At 40.2% G+C, this 25,184-nt stretch overlaps 1 protein-coding gene across 1 annotated transcript; it reads right to left on the reverse strand.

Moving 5' to 3' along the window:
* Positions 1 to 2,489: 2,489 nt before the first annotated feature.
* LOC124268562 (monocarboxylate transporter 12-like) lies at positions 2,490 to 23,899 on the reverse strand. The gene is made up of 6 exons (XM_046703554.1): positions 23,615 to 23,899; positions 22,917 to 23,100; positions 21,871 to 22,014; positions 6,578 to 7,366; positions 5,978 to 6,028; positions 2,490 to 2,596 (listed from the first exon to the last, which is right to left on the reverse strand). The coding sequence occupies exons 1-6, from the start codon at positions 23,657 to 23,659 to the stop codon at positions 2,490 to 2,492; spliced, it is 1,320 nt and encodes a 439-aa protein (XP_046559510.1). The 5' UTR covers positions 23,660 to 23,899.
* Positions 23,900 to 25,184: the final 1,285 nt, after the last annotated feature.

A 25,184-nucleotide genomic window follows, 5' to 3' on the forward strand; every position in this document is an offset into this window, starting at 1 on the left:
TTCTGCTTAAATGTCAGCACGTACAACATCTGTGTCAAAAGACCTATAAACGCAAGGTGACATTTGTGTTTTTGTGTTCTACTTTGCTATAACCTCCACATATTTTTTTCAGTCTGAAAATACTGGAGGCATGGAGGCAACTAAGTCCGTACAGGGGAACGTCAGTCTGCTGACGTGCTTGTGGTGATGAAGAAGCACAAGCATGTACAATGATGTATAGCCACTTTGTATTGAGTAAAAGTCGATACTGGTGGAACCGTTTCGTTTTGATTTATTTACCACCACTACGAAGACGGATGAGTGAGTGAGTGGCTGCAATTTCAGCCCTATTGCCACTATAACAGCTATATATTAATAAAAGCGTTAATAGGAACTATATGGAATAATATGTCAAACAAAAGGACATTAAAATATTATCACACATGAAATTTAAAACCAGCAGAAACCATAAACTATTTTCGAAACTGCACAAGTTAAAAACGGGCTATAGATCGCCAACAACTGAAGGTAGATCACGATTGCATGTCATGCGTGTCCGTAATCGAAGTAGATCGATGTTCATGGCGAGATTCATCTGGATTGTCTTGTTCCATCAATTCCAGACCGTCGCTGTCAAGAACAGGAATGTTGCTGAAGTGCGGTGTTATTCTAACAAACCAACGTCTAAAATAGGATGTGTTTTCTCTGAAAATGCCATTGATGATATAATGTAATGCGCACAATGGAATGCAGATGTTGATAGGAATTAAAGAATAACATCTTCAAACATTCATGTTTATATGCAGAGTTCTTCTGGTGAGTGAGTAAGTTTAGTTTCACACCCGCAGCAATATTCCAACTACATGCGGCCGTCTAGCGATAACCTGAGTCTGGACCAGACAATCCAGTGATAAAACAGCATGAGCATCGTCTGTGCACCTTGAGAACCGATGGCGTAATGTCAACCACGTCAGCGTGTCTAAACACCCTATCCCGTTAGTCTCCTCGCTTACGACAAAGTATGGGTTTTGAAGATCAATATTCCCTAACCCGGACCTTCCCACGTCTGCGGGGTGCAACCCTACATTGGTCTTTTATGGCATGGTTTAAATTACCCAATTCTATTCTTCGAAAATACTGTTTCAAAAGGCTTTAGGTAATATATTGATTATATATATGGATATGTTGTGTTTGAAGACTGACCTCCGAGATGTTAGTTTACCGGTTCAATGGCCTTTTTTGATGGCAGTGAAGCTTAAGTTTTATTACCTATTACTTGAGTACAACAAACTGTTTTGTCATGTCATTTTTCATGGACTTCGATGATATCAGGCTAATTGTTTTCCGTTTTCGGAGATTGAGTTCGTCATAACAATGGTTAACCTGTATAATAGTTGAATACACATAAATTCAATCACTGGGTTAGGTATGTATTCCAAAAGAAGCCCCAACAGAACCACCCGCCGCCCATACACGCAACACGTAAGGTACCATCATTCAAGGCTGTGTGGAACTCATAGTTTACATTCAGTGACTTCCAGACTGCATATAAACACGTATCATCAAGTTTAACTGGCTATACCATATCAGAGGCATATGCACGAAATGACGCCGCATTGCAGCTACGTATTGAGGTGTTCTTCCCGCAGCTTCGTACTGGTGGTAGAGCCACTTTGTAGTGGAAAGATCAGACTCTATTGGATGGCGTGTCCTTGTACCAGAGGTAAAAAGCAACGTTGCTTTAATCACTGGATTATCAAGACTCGACCAATGGCGCCAGAATGCAATGGAACGTTGGAGAATGCTAGCAAACGCTGAGCATTTTTTATCAGATTGGCGGATGTAATGCGGGCAACACTATTCATCAAGCTCATGGTGCCTGTCTATATGTGTGTATGTCCTGTATGAACGTCTCTAGTCTGTTTTACATGACATCACAGCACTGGTTACAACACTCTCATGTGTGTTGATATTACATCAACATCAACTCTATGGTATTGTCAATGGCCTAAATCCTGCTGGGGCCATTAGCAGAGTAGAAACCGCCGTAGATTCCCCATTATCGATTGGTAGAGCACTTCGGACCTCTATAAATTAAAGTTGCCATTTATATAAAATGGGAATTCACGAGGAATTATTTGACATATTGAATTGGTTTTGTTTAATAACTAAACAGCACTCACCCTCAAACCAAACCCACACTCACACTTAAACAGAAGCTTCATAAAAAATATTCTGTATGACGCTAATGCGATTCTAAAGCATATTATTATTGCATGTCTTTATGGATCCCGACAATGTAATATCGAATATGGGAGAAGCTGATTAGCCCAATACACAATCCACAGTAGCTAAGGGTTGAAGGTAAGTTAAATGTTAAAAGAAATCAAGAATGACTGAATTGCAGTTTAGTGTGTGTGGTTTACAATATTCCTTCCAGCGTCACAATACTGTTGCGGTGTACGTTCCAAACTCATTCACTCGCATTCACTAGAGCGACGTCCGTAAGGTCAGCAATATCGGCAAGCTCTTGTGTCCTGAAGTGTGTCAGAGGGTTCAGGGCTCTCCTCTTCAGAGTTGACAGAAACCCAAACACAGTTGCCGAAGAACATTGCACCTGAAACAACGTTAAGGGTCGACGATAAAACCAGTGCATACCACAATGCAAGCATGAGAGGTTGGAAAACCATTTGTTATCTGTGTACATAGACATGACGAATATGACAAATATCCCTCCAGTGAGAAAATACGGTTTAGAGTACAGTTTTAAACAATCATGCTAGTCGTAAAGAGACTGATAGCAGGATCTGGTGTCCGGGCTCGCCATTTCAATATTTCAGATTGCGTTGATCGATTCTCATTATCTCAATGATTGGATTGGCCAGACTCAGTTGTTGCAGACAGTCGTGATGTAGCTTGAATTCTAATGAGTGTAATCAAACAGAAGGGTTGAGAACGTCACCGCATGTTTCGAAGGAGCAAACTTAGAAAGAATTAAAACCACGCTGTCGGAGAAATATCATAGGAATGGACATGAATACAGTTGGAAATAGTTCAGAAGTTCTCACTGAACAGAATTACAACCTTCAAAATGAAACACTGGATTGTTCAGTAACTAAATCAGTAACTGAAAATTATTACGCTCAACAAGTCGAGAGGATGAAATATCTGGACGGAAGCTCGATCTTCATTCGTAAACACGACCATTGTCATCAAATCAGAGTGTGACTAAATAACCACAACACTAAAGGGGAGCAAAGTTGCAGCGTCAGACCTTGTGCGAGCAGTTGCTCAGCTCCATTACAAATAACCACCTCAAACAAAATGGTTTAAGCATTTAATAGACCAGAATAATAATCATATTCCCTATTATCCTACTTTTGCGAAGGAATATGTTAAATCAAATGGAATATTTAAAAAAGCTTTTGCATGCTTCACTTGTTTTTCATCCCAGTTGTTCCATTTATCAGCGTCCTAATGTAACTGATAGTAAAGCACGTTATGTATGCACATGAATTAAATATTTGTAATGGGCATGAACATGTATCGGAATTACACGACCAAATATGTACAAGGTATTGACATCATCAAAGAAACGATCTATACATGACATACAACACTGGTTACGGCACTCTCATCTGTGTTGATGCACATCAACATCAACTCTATGGTATTGTCAATGGCCTAAATCCTGCTGGGAATGATGTAAGAGTAGAAACACCGTAAATTCCCCATTATCGATTGTGGCTGCTAGTTCTCTATAGTCAAGTTGTAATTTTATATAAAATAAAATTCTGAGAATTATTTGTTTTATATTGAATTGGTTTGTTTAATAACTAAACAGCACTCACCCTCTCAAACCCCACCCACCCATCACACTTAAACAAGCTTCATAAAAAATATTCTGTATGACTGTACGATTCTAAGCATATTATTGTGCATGTCTTTGTGGATCACACCAATATATGTCGAATATAGGAGAAGCTGATTATTTAATACACAATCCACAGTAGCTAAGGGTTGGTAAGTTAAATATTTAAGAAATCAGAATGACTGAATTGCGTTTGGTGTGTGTGGTTTTACAATGTTCCTTCCAGCGTCACAATACTGTTGCGGTGTACGTTTCAAACTCATTCACTCGCATTCACTAGAGCGTCCTTAAGGTCAGCAATGTCAGAAGCTCTTGGTGTCCTGAAGTGTCAGGAGGGTTCCAGGGCTCTCCTCTTCAGAATTATTAGAAACCCAAACACAGTTGCCGAGAAGAACATTGCACTCTGGAAACAACGTTAAGATCCACGATAAAACAGTGCATACAATGCAAGCATGAGAGGTTGGAAAACATTTGTTATCTGTGTACATAGACATGACGATATGACAAATATCCCTCCAGTGAAAATACGGTTAGAATTAGTTTTAAGCAATCCTTGCTAGTCGTAAAGAGACTGATAACGGGATCTGGTGTCCGAGGCTCGCCATTTGTCTTTCAGATTGCGTTGATCGATTCTCATTATCTCAATGATTGGATTGTAATAATTATATTCCCTATTATCCTGAGTCACTTTGCGAAGGAATATGTTAAATCAAATGGAATATTTAAGAAGCATTTTTGCATGTTTGTTTGTTTTTCTATCCCCAAGTTGTCTCATTTATCAGCGTCCTAATGTAACTGATAGTAAAGCATGTTATGTATATGCAATATGAATTAAATATTTGTAATGGGCATGAACATGTATCGGAAATTACTATACGACCAAATATGTACAAGGTATTGACATTGTCAAAAAACTGATCTGGTACAGACATATAAATGGTGTAGGGGTTGGGTGCAGTGTATTAACGACGCAGGCCCGTGAAGACCCAGGTTAGAATTGGTCTTCAGCAACCAATGTTTGTCGTAAGAGGCAACTAACGAGAGTTTAGGCTCGCTAACTTATCATCGTATCCCAATTGCACAGATCGATGTTCATGCTGTTGATCACTTGATTATCTGGTCCAGACTCGATTTTTCAGACCGCCGCCATATTGATGAAATATTGCTTTGTGAGCAACTAACATACGATGAAAGAAGTGTGTAACGGTGTACTGACGCCCTACAACAACTGGTTTGTAATTATAATCAGTAATTGCACAGACAGACACAAATGATGACATTTCATAACACAAGGGGACTAACATGAAACATAGTAAAAGCTAGCGAACTCTCACTGGAATATCTCATCAACACTGGTCAGTGTTACAATTTCATATCTCAGAATGTCCTCTTTGGAAAAGTGTGAATGAGTTTTACCCCGCTTTCAGCAATATTCCAGCAAGTTTATGCTTTCACTGGAGACGGGCTGAATACATTCAATTTTTGTATCAATTAGGGGAATCGACCCCGGATCTTCAGCTTGACATCCGAACGCTGTGACCACCAGGCAAACCCCCCCCCCACACCCACACACACACACACCGTAAAGAACCCGTTCGACTGGCAGACTGTATATGTGAAGCATTTTTCAGAGTGAACTGCAAAACGTAAATAAGATGTGAAATTCCATATAAGAGAAAGCCATTCATATACAAACACTGCATTGTGATTTGCCTAGGCAAATCCTAGCCTTCAATGACAAATGTTAAATTTTTAGAGAAATTATATTTATCAGATGATGACGACAGCGAGAAGATATAATCAGTGATAGCACCAGTGAAAGGGCCGTCCTCAGGGCCAACACATTCAAAGGTGATTGGCGTTAGTTTCCATAAACACTATCTTCAAAATGTATGTATATTTAATATAGAAATTATTCTCTGAAATATTGCCGATGTGACGCCTAATCTTATCTACACTCACAGTTAACAATGGAAAGTGAAATAAATGGGGTATCAGAGATTTGTATTTAAAACTATCAAATGTTCGTGCGTGCCAACGTATCATGACAACAAGAATCGTTGTCCATCATATCAATCACTAGACTGTCCAGCGGAGACACCATCATAAGTAAAAGTCACGACCTACCCGAAAACAAAAATGCACTGTTGTTATCGCCGCTTTGTTCCATCATTGTCCCTGAAATATAACGTCAGTCAGAATAATTAAACACAATATAGTCATGAGTTACAAACTTCAGATAGTAATAGTTCTGTTTTCGTGTATTTGATTCCTAAAATTACCCACATTATGATTAAGGGAGAAATGATCTTTATAGTAGATTAATGATGTATAGTCCAGACGCAACCGACATTTCCATACAGTAGGGTGCAGAGCATTATTTTAGGGGAATAAAGAGAGAGAGTGAGTTGGTTTTTACGCTGCTTTTAGCAATGTTCCAATATCACAGCGAATGACTCTAGAAATAGGTTTCACACACGACCATATGGGGAATCGAACACGGGCCTTTGGCGTGACGAGCGAACGCTTTAACCACTAGACTATCCAGGGAGAATCATGAAGACATGTCATTAGCAAAGTCGTTTCGGGAATTCGATAGTCATGGGGTACAGGGGACGTAGTCATTCCCCTGTGTTTTCTAGATCCATCGATCTGAATGAAGTTAGTTGGTACTGATGGAAATACATAACGATTTATTCAACGGTCATCCTCCATGCTGTTTCTTACCTGCGATGGGAGGGCCAACCAAGAAGCCAGCGCCACACAAGAACCTTCCGATACCCACGCCTGTCGCAAAGTTTTGAAGATCAAGAATGTCCAGAGTCAAAGTAGCCATAAGAACCCACGTACCCCCCGTATATAACCCAAGGATTATTCCATATGCTATTCTTGGATAAGTTGATGATTTGAACAGTGGTAAAAGGAATGCGAAAACAGCCATGATCCCGTTGATGGAGGAAAATATTGTGGCACCACCGATCCTCTCGTCACTTGCGGCAAATCCAACGAGAAATCGCGAGAAGATACTTCCTACACCGGACGCTGATACAACAAACGATGCTTCTTCTAATGTAGACCCTTGTGTTATAAAGAATTCAGGGAGAAACTGATATTGTGTCGAGACAGCAAGCGCAAAACACAAAATGCCGCCTACAAAAAGTAGGAATGATACGTTTTGAATAACACTGAAAATCATCGTCGAGGTTCCACACATTGAAAGCAAAATCTTGTTCCTCAGAGTTTGACCACCCAAGACATGTTGTTTTCTTGTCCTCTCAGCAACAGGTGGCCGCATTAGCATCCCGGCTGCACAGGCATGGAACGTTATTCCTCCCATTATAAGATAGGCTCCATGAAATCCGTAGGTCTCAAGAAGGAACTGGACAAGCGCTGGGTGAACAAATATTCCAATTCCCGCTCCGGTGAAGCAGATACTTGAAGCGATGGCTGCATTTTCATGAAAGTAGTATCCTAGAACAACTATTGCTCCAGTTCCTGCTAGTGACATGCCCAAACCTGAAACATAGAGGTTGTAAAGGTTTCTTACTAATAAAGTGCCGCCCATTTTCGCTCAAATCTGTAATACATTTAATAATTTCATATTCATCGCTGCATTTGAAGTCAATTTTAGCATGTACATATGGAATCCTGGAAGGGACATTGTCGCGTTGTCGCATTCTCGCGTTGTCGCCCTCTCAAATACAAGCAAAATTAAACAAAACGCGACATTTCGCCCATTTGTCGCATTGTCGCGATGTCGCGTTTTGCGTTTTGAATAATATATTTTTTCATTCCTCCAAAGGGCGACACGCGACATAACGACAATTTTCAAGGTCAAAATATGTCGCGTTGTCGTGCGTCGCCCTATGTAAGATGTGTAAAAACAGCCTAAAAATTTACTATTTTGATGAAATGTCGCGTTGTCGCATTGTCGCGTGTCGCGCTTTGTTACAATATTGAGTATAGTATGTATTATAACATATGACTAAAACGCGACACGCGACAATGCGACTCCGCTCTTTCTCCACCCCTCCTCTCCTCCCTCTCCCTCTCTCCTCTCCTCTCCTCTCCTCTTCCCTCCTCCTCTCCTCTCCCTCCTCTCCTCTCCTCTCCTCCTCTCCTCTCCTCTCCCTCTCCTCTCCTCTCCTCTCTCTCTCCTCCTCCTCCTCTCCTCTCCCTCTCCTCCTCTCCTCTCCTCCCTCTCCGCACCCCTCCTCTCCCGCTCCTCTCCTCTCTGCCTCTCCTCCTCCTCCTCTCCTCTCCTCTCCTCCTCTCCTCTCCTCTCCCTCCTCTCCTCTCCTCTCCTCTCTTCTCCTCTCCTCTCCTCTCCTCTCCTCTCCTCTCCTCCTCTCCTCTCCCCCTCCTCTCCTCCTCCCTCCTCCTCTCCACTCCTCTCCTCTCCTCTCCTCTCCTCCTCCTCTCCTCTCCTCTCCTCCTCCCTCTCCTCTCCTCTCCTCTCTCCTCTCCCTCCTCTCCTCTCCTCTCCTCTCTCCCTCTCCCCTCCTCTCCTCTCCTCTCCCTCCTCTCCTCTCCTCCTCTCCGCTCCTCTCCTCTCCGCTCTCTCCTCTTTCTCCGCTCCTCTCCTCCTCCCTCCTCCTACCTCCTCTCCTCCCTCCCTCTCCGCTCCGCTCCATCCCACTCACCTTTCACTCCTCACTCACTCACTCACTCAAGGTTTAGGGAACTTGGTAAATTAGCAAGATATTTCATTACAATAATGTGTTGTGATGTCTGTTTTTCAATTCTATTTGAATCCTATATTATTTGTAATAATAATAATATACCAAGCGATACACATGTACTTGCATCGTTTCAAACATACACCTACTCAATCATAATAATTTTCAGCAAAATGGCCAGTTTCAACTCATCCATTCCATTAACCAAGAACTCTGAACCCACAGACTTCACGGCCACATTTATTATTACTCTGAGTTCGATCCCTGTGTATCTTAGCCCTTTAAAAACATCTAAACATAATCATCCTTGTAATAGTTTTGAAATTCCGCGGTAACTAATAAAACGCGACACACGAGAATGCGACAACGCGACATTTTGATGAAATGTCGCGTTGTCGCGCGTCGCGTGTCGCGCTTTGTTAAAATATTGAGTATAGTATGTATTATAACGTATTTGACTAAAACGCGACACGACAATGCGACAACGCGACATTTTGATGAAATGTCGCGTTGTCGCGTCGTCGCGTTTTGTTAAAATATTGAGTATAGTATGTATTATAACGTATTTGACTAAAACGCGACGCGACAATGCGACAACGCGACATTTGATGAAATGTCGCGTTGTCGCATTGTCGCGTGTCGCGTTTTGTTAAAATATTGAGTATAGTATGTATTATAACGTATTTGACTAAAACGCGACACGCGACAATGCGACAACGCGACATTTTGATGAAATGTCGCGTTGTCGCATCTCGTGCTTTGTTAAAATATTGAGTACAGTATGTATTATAACGTATTTGACTAAAACGCGACACGCGACAATGCGACAACGCGACATTTTGATGAAATGTCGCGTTGTTCATTGTCGCGTGTCGCGCTTTGTTAAAATATTGAGTACAGTATGTATTATAACGTATTTGACTAAAACGCGACACGCGACAATGCGACAACGCGACATTTTGATGAAATGTCGCGTTGTCGCCGCGTCTTGTTTTGTTAAAATATTGAGTACAGTATGTATTATAACGTATTTACTAAAACGCGACTGTCGCGTTGTCGTGCGTCACGTGTCGCGTTTTGTTAAAATATTGAGTACAGTATGTATGATAACGTATTTATACGCGACACGTGATACGCGACAACGCGACATTTTGATGAAATGTCGCGTTGTCGCATTGTCGCCTGTCGCGCTTTGTTAAAATATTGATTATAGTATGCATTATATAACCACAGGAGTTCGAATCACTGTTTGGACAATACAAATAAAAATCTAGACTTTTGCAATCGTATATTGTTTTTTTATGGTATGATTAACTTATATTTCAAATTGGAACGAGATCGGTGAAGAAATGAATTTTTAAGAAAATTCTACCGCTACACTCATTACATACAATACTCAAAGGGTGACACTCGCGATGCTCAAAACCTTATCGAAAACCGGACAGCCCGACTATTTTAACGTGCGGTTCAATCAAAACTTACGTTTTTCACAAAACATTGTTTTGAGCTTGTAGGTTATTCTTTTACCTTTCTGCTCATTGTATTCAATTTGTCTACCCGCTTTTGATATTTGAACACTGACCCTCGCATTAGCACTACCCTCTGCTTTGAACAAATGTCTGGCCTCTCTTCGGTAAACATCGACAGTTTCCGTAAATCTTTCCGTTTACAAAAACGTTATTTATGCAGGTTCGAGACACGAAAATCGTTACAATAACAAAGACCCCATTTTCAACACCGACATGTGCGTTGATATTTCCTGCCAGCTCGCTATTGTGTCAAAATCGTACACATAAAACATGGATCTGAACGACCACATTGATTGAATATAGTTAGCATCTTTATTTTAACATAGTTGATGACGTGTAATTCGATGATTTGGTCCCATTTTCTCCTGTTGTATGCTGGAAATAAACTGAACACCCAGTAATAGTAACTAGAAAATTGTTGTTTACAACATTATGTAATCAATAATAAATAGATCTAATACATGTGTAACACATAACTGATTAATTCAACCTTTTATTTTTGACAATGTATGTGAAGAAGAATATATTTATTATTTTTACTCATTTTGCATATATCATTTCAAAATAACATCCATTTCCATTCTTCCATTTTGCATGAGGTTGATCATGGTGATGGAATGGACATAATGATCTTCAGTGACCATAGCATTACAACATCTGCGTGATGTCTGTTATTTTCTGGATATGTAAAATCACATGACTATGATAAAAATAAAACTGAATGTACCCCATTACCCATCCCACTCTAGATACAGATAAAGTTGTTTTTATGTAATCGGAAACGGACACATTATGGAATATAAATAGAAGGAATCAGATAAACTGTTGATAGAACAACACCATGATAGTTGTAGGTTGTTAAATAATCATGGTTTAAAAAGGAGAATATATATATTCACTTTTCCCACATCTTGTGTTAACCACACATATTCAAATCCAGGTCTAAACAGAATATCTTTAATATGAGTAGCCCATGTGGTACAGCCAGAGTCATCCATTAGGTAGTATTGGCAGTCTGCATTCATCCAAATGCAGTAGCCTGCACCAATACTTAATAGCCCTTGTGGTGTTGACAAATTGGAGAGGGGCTGTGCCACATTCTCCCCAAACCATACCATTGTTTTGAGAAACCATTTATACATTTTATACTGAACATCTTCAATAGTTCAATAAGAAGGAGGTACCATATACCTCTGCACCATAACACACCATAGGAACAATCATAGCATCAAATATAGTTGCAAGCAACGATGTAGGCTCCTTGGCTTTAGTTCTATCTAGCCTATTGTGTCTGTCACATAACTGATGAAAGTAGTAATAGTTTTAGTTAATATTAATCATATCACTGCTAGTCGAATGCTCTTCGACTGGAAGTACTGGAAGGTCTTTAAGTTTCCGATAAATTCATCACCAAACCTTTTTTCTTAGATTAGAAAATATCACTTGGGTATCATGAATCTCAAAACAGAAGAACCCTTTGTTCAAACATCTATCTTAATTACCTCTAACAATCATGAAGAAGATATGTACCAAACGGTGATACTTTTCACATGCACCGAAGAACAGAAACTGATCAGCTAACGTTTGAGATACATACGGCTAACTTTCATTGTGTTCTCTAGAGAACCGATGAAGATAGCAACTAAAATGTGGAAAATATAATTTCACTTGTCCCTCTGTTGTCTTTGGAGATACATTACTGCAATCGTAAGTTATAATCAAAACTAATAGCCCACTTGTACGGGTACATTTTGGTCGAAATCGGACGGTTGGTTTCAGAGTTACGGGTGTTTGAATTGTATTTGAGGGCTAGAAATCGCCCCAAACGCAGCCAGAACACGTTTTTTGACACGGGAGCGAATCGTTATAAATGCTTCTGATATCGTTGCAAGGCTAGTTTACCAACACCAAGTGTTTTGGATCCCGTTCAAATAAAATACATACACGTAAAGTAAATTTGTTAATCGTGTCATCCGTTATTATTAGTGAAAATGAAAACAAACCAATAATATGTTTTAAAGATACTTCATTTCATCAATACATATGGAAGATAATCGATTAATCTTTGCCATCGAGCTTTTTCTTGCGTCTGTGTTGGCTTCTGAAATAAACACCTAAAGAAATTCTGAAATATTCGCAATACTTCACTCTTGATGATGCTAAATTACTGCTACATAATGTTTCCTGTGTCGTGGAAACTATGTTGAGAGTACAAATTCCACCAGTGTTATCCATACAAAATAAATATACTTGATCAATCAACCTCAGTAGACCATTAATCATATACAATAGAATTTATTACCAACAAATTACAATTTGTCAAATTGTGCAAAATTGATTTCATCTGATTATATTGTGATACTTTCCCAGAAATACGGGGATCATTTACATAAGGAAGTTGTTACTCACAATAGTTTTTACGGAACTGAATTGTTTATTTCTTGTTTGGCCCAAGTTATAAATGATAAGTTGCATTTTATTGGCAAGATGAACTTTTATTTAAAATATTTCTTAATGACACACATCTTCGTCTCTTGTATAAAAGTCGCATACTACATTTACTTATGTAGGGGCTGACATTTGTTGTGAAATCATGGTCAGGTTGTTAGGAGTGACGTATTGTTGCTATAAAATAACAAGGCACAGGTCACCGACTCGAATGTAATATTATCCCAGATTTCTGTACATCGCTGATAAGCAAAGGTGTCTACGTATTAAAATTTGTGTCAGCAGATTGGATACAGGACAGAAGAAACAAGAAAATTCCTATATATTTGAACACATATCTACACTTTGGTCATTTTAATAAATGGTAATATTATAGTTACGTTAATAGTCGACGTTTCTTTGTAATTTAATTGATAACGCGGTACTCATTGCATTATTGCAAAACACAGATACACTTTCAATGACATAGTTTGGATATGAATGTGCATTTATTAATTTACACTCTGCAAACATATATAAACAGGCTATCTCATTTTGCTTGGGTAAAGATTGTATGCCACAAGTAATATCTATCACACATATATTGAGAAAACATCATAGGAATACGTACAGTTACAAACAAAGGATGAACGTTCACAAGGCAAGATATAGAATTTGACTGAAGAACAATAATGTGAATATACATACCTCCTTTTAGAAAACTGTCGTCTTGTCGCTAGAGTAAAATGTACCGTCTTCTACATCCAGCAATGTGATGGAACTTCCCGCCTGTTATGTACAGATTCCGATTTTGAATGCCCGGGTTCCTGCTCTGACCTGATAAAGTATCTGGGAACATTCATGTAAGCTGACACCATACAAAAGATAGCAAGTTGTCCACGCAGAAAAAGCTGAACTTAAACGCACGGCATTAAACGGGGATAATATTTACAATACAATGTTGGATCTGTAGTAAACAGTACGGTACAGAAATAAATGATAGTAATGAAACACATGACATACTATTCCACTTGACAAAATGTTCACAACAGTTTTCAAGTTTTCTCATAAATATTTTTGTACAGGTGTAATTTCATGACCATTATTTTCAAGTTAATGTACATTCCTGTAGTGAACGGAGACATTCTTATCAGGAAAATGTAACCTTAAAATGTTCCATTAACGATCTTATAACGTTGTGATTTGGTTTCAATCAAACTTTAGGAAAACCTTCGCCAATGTTTTAATAACGTTTCTAAAACGTTGGTGTGTAGAAGTTTGGATGTTGTTTCTTGATAACGTTTTAATAACGTTACTCGAAACGCTTTCACAACGTTTCAAAATAACGTTCAAAAAAAAAGGTTCAAAAACATTATCAAAACGTTTTCATGAAACATTTCCAGGAGAAACCACTAGAAAACGTTTTAGAAACGTTTTGTGTTAGCTGGGGAGCCGTTCCACTAACCGATCTTAGCCCTATGCCAATCGTAAACCCCTAAAATCCTAATCTTAGCGTGACGTTACGATCGGCGTACCGTTCCACTAACCAATCTTACATAAGTCAATCGTAAAGTTAAGATTCAAAGTCTAAGTTGCTCATGACCAACTTAGGATAGCTAAAATCAATCGTAGAGAAACCAAAATGGTGGCTTTCCTATTCTATGTGAAAAATTAGAGCGAGCATTTCACCGTGAGCGTCCCCTAAAATCCCCCATGAAATGAATTTGTATATTTCTGTGATGTAAACAAACACTGCACTGAAGCCTTACAAATGTCAGGCCAGTCTGACCACTGTCGTCATGGGAACACAACCGAGCGAGTCGGTGTAACACATTTGTACAACAATATTGCAACGTCATGGTTAGGAATAACGACAGCCGTGAAGTGAACAATGTTCTGAAACAAAAAAGATACAAATATGTTTGATTTCACGTGCGCTTATTTGGTGGGGGATTCTAAAGGCAGGCCAGGCCGTGTGTTATTCAAGACCACTGACAGATTCTACATACGTTATAGAGGATGCCTCCTCACGCTGATTGACAAGGTTCAGGCACATATTAAAAGCTCTGACACAATTGACATTTTTAAAGTCCAGACTTAAAACCAGCTGTTCTCAGTATATTACTTATAATCTCGGCTGTAAATACTCTCGTGTAAATTATCTGTACATAGCGCTTTGAGCATGCCCCAGGATGTGGAATAGGCGCACTATAAATATGCATTAATTATTATTATATTATGCCTGATACCCAGCGTTCACACGCACTTGCACCTGAAACCAAGGTGCTCACTACCCTAATAGTTGCTCTAGGTTTTTTCTCCACGTTTACACATGGTTGGAAAAATACCCATGAAGGCCCGGGTTAGAATATTGAACTTCAATAACCCATGCTTGTCGTAAGAGGCGACTAACGGGATCGGGTGGTCAGGCTCGCTGACTTTGTTGACACATGTCATCGGTTCCCAACTGCGCAGATCGATGCTTATGCTGTTGATCACTGGATTGTCTGGTCCAGACTCGATTATTTACAGACCGCCGCCATATAGCTGGACTATTGCTGAGTGCGGCGTAAATCTAAACTCACTCACTCACTCAGTTGGTTCGTAAACTACTTCCATCATTTGCTAGACTATGCAAAGGGAGATAACTCGTGCCTCGCATTCCTCTATCTCTCGCAATAAAGAGTCTCGATCTAAGCTTGGATCGGATCGTAAGATCGGGACCGGCTACGATCGGCCTAAGATCGGGTAGTGGAACGGGTGTAACTTTTAGCTAAGACGATTGAAAATTGGCGTAACTTGCTAAGATTGATCTTAGGTAAGATCGGTTAGTGGAACGGCACCCTGGCACTTTTTGTGCAGAATTTGCACAATCGTACTGGACATCAGTTAAACAAATATAACTGCCAAACGGTACATTTTAGCGACTTGACCCGTCCAAGCAAAATTGTAGGCATTTTGATTGCGCATCTGCTCAAGAACTTTGGCACTTATTAGATCAGTAAGTTTTGCACATACTTGCTTTTGAAATTGAATTTTTAGAATTATTTTGAATTATCTGCCCTTTGCTATTGGGCCTAGAGCATTGAGATTTTAATGGGGAATATCTACACATCTAGGTGACCTTTCTCAAGCGATTCTGTCACTTGTGCTCTTTGTAGGGCTGGTACAAAATACGGCGGAATAATAAATAATAATAATAATAATAATAATAATTAAAACATGAACGATTACAATAGGTCTCCTGCCTAGAGGCAAGGAGCCCTAAATATCTTAAATAAATCTGGACATGGTATATTTCCAACTTTCTTTTAATATCTGTACAATGTCATAATAGCCTTTTCAATCTCTACACCAAGAGTAGTTAGTGCTTTAGTCCAAATAAGGATAGGTGTTAACACAATACCCAGATTTCTAGATACAAACCATACAATTTCAATTTAAAACAAATATCAATAGTGAACTGGCTAACAAATTCAGAGCACTGTCATTCTCCAAAATTCAATGTAAAATCACTGATTATGTGTTGAAATATGTTTGTATACACAGCCCTAAAGTATAATAAAGTAACGCAAAAAGACTCCATTGTAGCATTTAATCAAACTTGTTAACTGCTGAATAATTGCTGATATCAAATTATATGATTATTAACATGTATCAGATCTATTCTAATATCACCAGGGTTATCATGCTCAAAATAATCAATATTGGAACGACGCGATGGAAGAATGCGGGTGTACAGACGTCGACGTGAACGTTTCTCCCACGCTTGCGTTCCCCAGGTGGACAGATTCGGCCGACAAGATCACCGGACTTAAACCCGATCGAACATCTGTGGGATGCCCAGGACAGACGGTCGCGACGCCGTAACCCTCAGCCCCAGACACTTCAGCAACTCGCACAGGCACTACAGGCAGAGTGGGCTGCGATTGGGCAACACGAGATTCTGAGACTAATTCGTTCGATGCCGAGGCGATGCCGTGCAGTTCTGGATGCCCACGGTGGTCACACGAGGTATTGACTTCAGCGCCACCACACGTCTCCATGTGACACTCAAAATGACTTTCCTCGAGTTGGTGCCAAAGACGGATAAGTCTGCATTCCCAGTGTGCAATTTCGCTATATTTCATTGACTCATAAAGCCTACAAGATGTTTCAAAATAAACATAAAAATACAGTTGAAATTCCTATATGCGTTTCTTTTTTGGGAGAGTATACATGTATACCAAATGTATACACTGATACTGGCTTCAAGCCATAAAAACTACAGTACTCAGGACAAGTTTCAGTGGTAAAAAAGCTCAAATAGCGGAATGTACATCTGTATTAAATGTTAATCTTCAAATATATGTACTTTTAAGGCAATGTATGTATTTTTATGGTAGTGTATTAGCATAATGATCATACTGTGTATTTTTTATATATTCATTTTAGTAAAATAGTGGGTCAAATTCTTTGTATTCAGCAGTATAATTATGAATGTTTTCTGTACAGATCATTTGATTCCCCATGTTTATTTTAATCATAAACATTTCTGAATAATATTGGTAAAACCTTTTCATGTTGTTTTACAAACCGATTCAGAAAACATTCTTCGAAAAAAAGTGTGTACATGGAAGGATCTGTTTAATTTTATTACAAATTATATGGACCAAAGTAACTCAAGATAAGGAATATATTTTTCTGTATTATGTTACTGAGAGCCGATAATTTTACAAGCACACCCGCAGTTAAAAAACAATGGTTTGAACTTTATCAATTATTTCCTCATAATACATAAGAAAAGAATTAGATAATAAATGGCTTTTTCAGTGTGGAAGCGTTAGGGCAGCAGACCCTGGGAACCAGGCTGAGCCGTTTTCTGTTTCCGAGTCATTAAAATATCCACGGAAACTGTCGATGTTTATCGAAGAGAGGCCAAACAGTGATTCGAACCCCTGTGGTTATAATACATACTATAGTCAATATTTTAACAAAGCACGACGCGCGACAATGCGACAACGCAACATTTCATCAAAATGTCGCGTTGTCGCATTGTCGCGTCGCGCGTAGCAGTTTCAGTCAAATACGTTATAATACATACTATACTCAATATTTTAACAAAGCGCGACACGCGACGCGCGACAACGCGACATTTCATCAAAATGTCGCGTTGTCGCATTGTCGCGTGTCGCGTTTTAGTCAAATACGTTATAATACATACTATACTCAATATTTTAACAAAGCGCGACGCGACGCGCGACAACGCGACATTTCATCAAAATGTCGCGTTGTCGCATTGTCGCGATGTCGCGTTTTAGTCAAATACGTTATAATACATACTATAGTCAATATTTTTTAACAGAGCGCGACACGCGACGCGACAACGCGACATTTCATCAAAATGTCGCGTTGTTGCATTGTCGCGTGTCGCGTTTTATTAGTTACGGCGGATTTTATAAACTATCACAAGCATGATTACTTTTCGATGTTTGGATTGTATTGGATTGGATTGGATTGGATTGGAGCGGAGTGGAGTAGAGCGGAGTGGAGTGAGTGAGCGGAGTGAGTGAGCGGAGTGGAGCGGAGTGAGTGAGTGAGTGGAGCGGGGAGGGGAGTGAGTGAGTGGGGGGAGTGGAGCGGAGCGAAATGAGTGAGTGAGAGAAGTGAGTCATAAAGCGGAGTGGAGTGGAGTGGAATGAGTGAGTGAGAGAAGTGAGTCAGTGAGCGGAGTGGAGTTGGGGGGGATGCGGAGTGGAGTAGAGCGGAGTGGAGCGGAATGAGTGAGTATGTGAGGGGAGCGGAGTGGAGTGGAATGAGTGAGTGAGTGCGTGAGTGGAGTGGAGCGAAGTGGTGTGGAGTAGAGTAGAGTAGATTAGAGTAGATTAGAGCAGAGGAGAGGCAGAGTAGAGCAGAGTAGAGTAGAGTAGAAGAGTAGAGTAGAGTAGAGTGGGTGGAGTGGGTGGGTGGGTGGAGATGAGTGGAGTGGAGTGGAGTGGAGTGGAGTGGGCGGAGGGAGCGGAGCGGAGTGGAGTGGAGTGGAGTGGAGTGGAGTGGAGTGAGTGAGTGAGTGGAGCGGGGAGTGGAGTGGAGGGAGGGAGGGAGGGAAGGAGCGAGCGAGCGAGGGTTGATTTCTGGCACTCCATGGGGTACGCAACTCTGCCAAGCGATTTGACCGCTTTTAAAATCATAATCATAACATTCCATTTGTATGGCGTTTTCCCAAGAAGAATATCACGTTCAAAGTCGACCAAAACTGTATTTGAGGTGCTGGATGGTTAAGTGATATTACCATCTCATTCTACCTGGTATCCATCCACTGCTGGCTGAACAAGTTCATCAGCGTCGGACAGGACTGTACCAAGAATCTCTCTGAGGAGCCACACTGTGGAACATAGTGACCCATTCGTGGACATCACTTGATGTTTCTCCCGATGTGGCCTGAATTTTAACAATATTTGAGTTTTTTCACAACCTGTGACCTTGATATGGGTGAAATGTCCAAAGTGATGAGTGTGTATGGTACTGGGATTAGAACCTATGATCATTGTTTTCTGGTGTGACTAAGAGACACAACTCTGCACAGCAAATTGCCCCGCCTTGAATGACAGAGCCACCGTGTGCCGTGATTACAATGATTAGTAGCGCTAATAATTTGTCTTGCTGCTAAAACACACTTGATTGGCCAAATACATTTACAATATATACAATAATTTTCAAAGCAACAATGAAAGATTTCCATTAAGTTCAAGAAAAGAAGCCCCCATTATCATTACGCGTACTACTTCATTGTAAAAACCATTGGAGGTAACAAAAGACCACTGAAGTGTGAAATAGAGTATAATATTTCCTGCGCATGCGTAGACTCATTGACTTTCTACGCATGCGCGCCGGTAATCGAAAAGGGCGAAAACGCGACACGCGACAATGCGATATATAATATGTCGCATTGTCGCGTGTCGCGTTTTAGTGGATTTTTAGGCTTCTTTTTACACATCTTAGATAGGGCGACGCGCGACAACGCGACATATTTTGACCTTGAAAATTGTCGCTGTGTCGCATGTCGCCCTTTGGAGGAATAGAAAAATATGATTCAAAACGCGACACGCGACATCGCGACAAATGGGCGAAATGTCGCGTTGTCGCGATGTTGCGTGTTGCGTTTTGGTTTATTTTGCCTCACTTTACTTGTTTTTGACAACGCGACAATGCGACATAGCGACAATGTCCCTTCTAGGATTCCATATGTACATCATTCAGCTAAAACAACAAAATCCCCAAAAGATCACTTGAAAACAAACTTTTTCCCCCATAATCAATGGGCAAGTGGCCCCGTCATTAAATCCGATGAAAAGTTGCTTCCCTTGTGTATGCCACGGTTTCGAGTATTGGTTCTCCGGAATTATCGCTCTTGAATTTTCAACACCATGCCCGCACTCATGGATTTAACCAAGTGATAAACATCCGAGATCCGTATCCCATCAGGCTGTACTCACAGCTGCAGATTAAGCTGATGCCCCGTGGTGTAACTGGAGTACTGTTCAATGGGGCTTTACTCCCAACTCCCCAAATGTTAAGTTAATGTTAGCAGCAGTAGTTAAAGCATTGGCACGTCACGCCAAAGCCCCGAGTTCGACTCTTAACATGGATACACATTGTGAAGCCCATTAAAGGTGTGCCCAGCCGTCATATTGGTGAAATATTGCTAAAACGGCGTAAAACCATACTCAATCACTTATTTACTTCTAGAACTGTCCGAGTTAGCCACATGTATCCCAGTAACCTGTGACAATCAAACGCAGCTATAGGAAGTTAGTGGTGTCATTCCAGAAAATATGACTTCTGGTTTTCGTGTATAATCGGGCGTGATAATGGCCCGTCGTCAGGCAATTCAGGGGCATTATCAAGTTACAGTGACCCTCTCATTCCTGATAACATGCGGGCGTTTTAATGATATTCTGTCCATCATAGCTATAATATTCAGCAAAACATTCCATGTATCATTTCTGATGTATGTACTGTAGGCAATTACTTTGAATAATGGCACAGCCCTAAGTACATTCAGATCCAGCCTGTAACGCACATATTGCTATACATGTACATTGTGTCCCTATACATCAAACCCTCCAAGTCGAAAATTGGTTTATCAATTGGAGACAGGTCACACTGAAAGAGCAAGACGGTGTCCATACCCTTAATAATAATTTTGCTGAACAAAATAAAAGTGTGGTTGAATGTGAACTCTACTAAACAAAGGTACTTACCATACACCAGATGTACATTACACATTTAATATGACACAATGCAATAACACTGATCACCTACACCTGACAACATAGACACCAGACGTACATTACACAGTTAACATGACACAATGCAATAAAACTGGTCATCTACACCTGACAACATAGACACCAGACGTACATTACACAGTTAACATTACACAATGCAATAACACTGGTCACCTACACCTGACAACATAGACACCAGTCGTAGATTACACAGTTAACATGACACAACACATTAACACTGGTCACCTACACCTGACAACATAGACGCCAGTCGTAGATTACACAGTTAACATTACACAACACATTAACACTGGTCACCTACACCTGACAACATAGACGCCAGTCGTAGATTACACAGTTAACATGACACAACACATTAACACTGGTCACCTACACCTGACAACATAGACACCAGACGTAGATTACACAGTTAACATGACACAATGCAATAAAACTGGTCACCTACACCTGACAACATAGACACCAGTCGTAGATTACACAGTTAACATGACACAACACATTAACACTGGTCACCTACACCTGACAACATAGACGCCAGTCGTAGATTACACAGTTAACATGACACAACACATTTACACTGGTCACCTACACCTGACAACATAGACACCAGATGTAGATTACACAGTTAATATGACACAACACATTACACTGGTCACCTACACCTGACAACATAGACACCAGACGTAGATTACACAGTTAACATGACACAATGCAATAACACTGGTCACCTACACCTGACAACATAGACACCAGACGTACATTACACGGTTAACATGACACAACACATTAACACTGGTCACCTACACCTGACAACATAGACACCAGACGTAGATTATACAGTTAATATGACATTATACAATGGCTCTATATAACTACTATCTGGTGACAAGCATAGATACTGGGCGTAGATTACACAGTTAACATGACAATAGACGATGATAGAGAACACCCACCTGTTACAAACATTAACACATGGTACGTTGAGAACTCATTCAATATGGCACTGCACGGTATCACTACAATCAAACCTGCCACTAACATTACCACAGAGTACACGGATAATATGGCACAACCTAATGACACAAGTTACTTACCTGCTACTAAGGAAAATGTCAGAAACAAGAATCTTATGTCTGTCACCAGAAAACTTGTCGCAAACCCAGTCATCATCAAGACACCAGACATCACCACACACGTTCTACAGTCGAACATGTTGATTATCACGCTGGCAACTGGACCTGTAAACGGTAAGACGAGTTAAATACTTTGATACTTTGTGAACGCATGCAAACCTTTAATATGCTAACCGGGATATATTCATGTGAATATGTTGCTGTTTTCATAAAGGGGCGATACTTACATAGTCAAATAATTGGTATCGCAAATTCGGATAACTGCTTTACTCTCAACTGAACACTGCAACTAATTCGATGTAAGTAACTTGGTGGATTGGTTAGGTCGCTGGTTTGGTTTTCTGCATGTCATCCTTTAACAACTGCATGGATTCATGCTCAGGATGTTAATGACTGGAGTTTGTTGGCCAGATTCTTAAGATATGTTTTACAGCAAAGCTTATTATTCTGATGACGATTCTGGGGAACTAGTGCTTGAAATAAGCGCCGTTCTGTAGGCCCCGGGGTTGGGCCTAAAGTTTCAGACTTCTTGCTGCTGTGAATGTAAGTCATGATTTATATGTCATGAGGAACTGCAGATATTTCATGAAAACCTGAAGACTTAAGTCCGGGACTGCAGCCTTTGAAGTCAAGACTGTGCTAACAAAATTAATCGTGCAGCTTCAACGTCATTCAACTGGAGAAGAATGCAATACAGTTGCCGTCCCTACTGCTTTATCAATATATCTGAAGACGAACAATCATTAAATGTGAAAAAAAATATTTAAATGTCGTCGTTTCGTTTTTACAAGGTAGTTGAACGTGGTCATAATCCGTCACATACAGTTAACTACAAACAGACTTATAAGGAACAGATATATAAGGGACTGTTTTGGGTTCGTACCTTTCTGTGTAATTTAGTTGAAATGCTGAAACAAACTTCTATTACAACCAACTACACAAACATATACATGACCAATCAGGATTCAATAATAACATGTTTACGTACGTTGTATTGCAGACCGTACCTGCTAGGGCGAACATGCAGCCGAAAGTCGATCCTACCCAGGTTGTAAGAACCAAGTCCTCTTCAAACTCCTTCAACATGGCGACGAGGAACACGCCAGTGGCGTAGGTGATACTTGGTCCAATCAGCAGCGTGGTGAAGGAAGCACCCAGCACCACCCAGGAGTACATACCCTCCTCATTCATCTATGATATGAGCAACAACAATAATTAAGATGATGATGAGGAGGAGGAGGATAGAGTTGGCCCAACTGATGTTCTCGTACAATAAGTACGTCCAAAACAGACAAAGGACCCAGCCACCATACTAACTGCCCTACACTAGGACCACACAATTTCATTACACCTACCCACCCACCCATCCATCCATCCATCCATCCGTCCCTCCGTCTGTTTCTCTGTCTGTCTCTTTGTCTGTCGGTCCGTCTATCCCTCCATCTATCTATCTATATACCTATCCTTCTATACATCCATGCATCATCTATCTATCTATCTATGTATCTATCTATCTCTTCTCCTCACCTACCACCCTTCTCTCTCCAGAGTCCATTATGTATCACCTCCACATAATTACAATTTTGCTTAGTGTGGCATAGAGTAACACAATAATTCATATTCCGTACCATCTGTGCGGACGGCAAGTGCTTGTAACTGAGTACAATAGCTAGTTGAATATAAATTGAAACACACATCACGTTACCCGTGTTGTGAATACTCCAGCTGTATGGCCGAGGTTGATGAGCATCTTCCCAAAACTAGCAGGGTATAACGACACACACACTGAACTAGTAATACATACCCAACTCTACTGCAATGTATAATTATAGACATAGCTATATTTGGACGTAAATACGAACGGCCCGGCAACATCCAAAGGTCACCTTTGTATATGGATTGCGGGAGCATTGATGCTGGTCACGGTTCACCAACATTAAACAAACACAATAACCTACAACGAATACCATAGACTCAGACTTAGACAAACAAAGGGCAACTCAAGTACCTAATAAACAAGAAACATAGATATCATGAGTGAGTGAGGAGGTGGCTCTTCACGGGTGCCAAGATATCATGAAAATATTAACCTGCTCTTGGCTTATCTCTTGATGTACAAAACTCCAAAAACTCAGCTTTTCATTGTATCTGAATCAACAAGACCATACACCATGGTCAGGGTTAATATGTTCAAAAGTAAGCTTGCTGGATGCTGATGGATGTGTTCAAGGTCCCCTGGTTTCACACAATGACATTAGTATGCTGATAAACGCCTGGGTGAATACAAAATGCGAATCGGTATATAGCTGAAGTGAGGGATTTATTCATAGCTTTATTTCCTGTTGGATTTGCAATACAACCAGAATGCAAGCCTGCACTAAACACATTATGTTTTAACAATAAATGTTCCCGTAGCCCAACTATGTATAAACTCTTACTGAACGCTCATACATGTTTTACTTTTCTTATGCTGCATTTGCAATACAACCGAACAATACACATTATAGTGGTGGTGTGTGGTCCTGTGCATGGAGCTCAGGTCGCAAATCAATTGAAGTTAAGCAACGTTGGGCGCGGTGAGTTATTGGATGAGTGACCGTGTTTGTCAGCTTGACTCCTGAGAGGTTCTCGGACTTCTGTCCTGTCCCACAACGAAGCATATGTGGTCTCAGGCAAGTGAGTTTGTTCAAAATTGCCCCTGTTCACCCAGCAGGAAACGGGTACCTCGTGGGATAAGTCATGTGACTATAACCTTCTAGCGCCTAACAGGCAGCTTGGGTTATTCGGGGTAATAGTAATCAGATTATATTTTGAGCAGGATAAGGCGCGTTATAAATATTCTACATTATCATAGTCAAACACTAAATATTTGACATTTCAGAAATACAAATACACTGCACATTGTAAACAATGGCAGTAAATACATCACGTTATTCAACTTTACTTAACGCATAGATATCTGAGAGGCCACTTCAGGCCACTTTAATAAGTTCAGTGAGTGAGTGAGTGAGTGAGTTAAAATTTAAATTCACATCGGCAATATTTCAGCCATATCGTGACTAAAACTAGTTCTAAATTTATAATACATACAGATAATATATAAAGCCCTGTCAACGAAGGAGAGTAAAACCACTAGATTATCACAAAATGAGTTAAAACTAGCTAGCATATATCTTTAAAAGTAGAAAACTATTTTATGACAATACAATGTGAAAATGGGCCAGTAATCGCCAACAACTGAAGGTATTGACCATACTAGGGCCCATGGTGACTTA

This window comes from Haliotis rubra, unplaced genomic scaffold (assembly GCF_003918875.1).
Source record: "Haliotis rubra isolate DU_JTF1 unplaced genomic scaffold, ASM391887v1 Scf139, whole genome shotgun sequence".
NCBI classification, from domain to species: Eukaryota; Metazoa; Mollusca; class Gastropoda; order Lepetellida; family Haliotidae; genus Haliotis; species Haliotis rubra.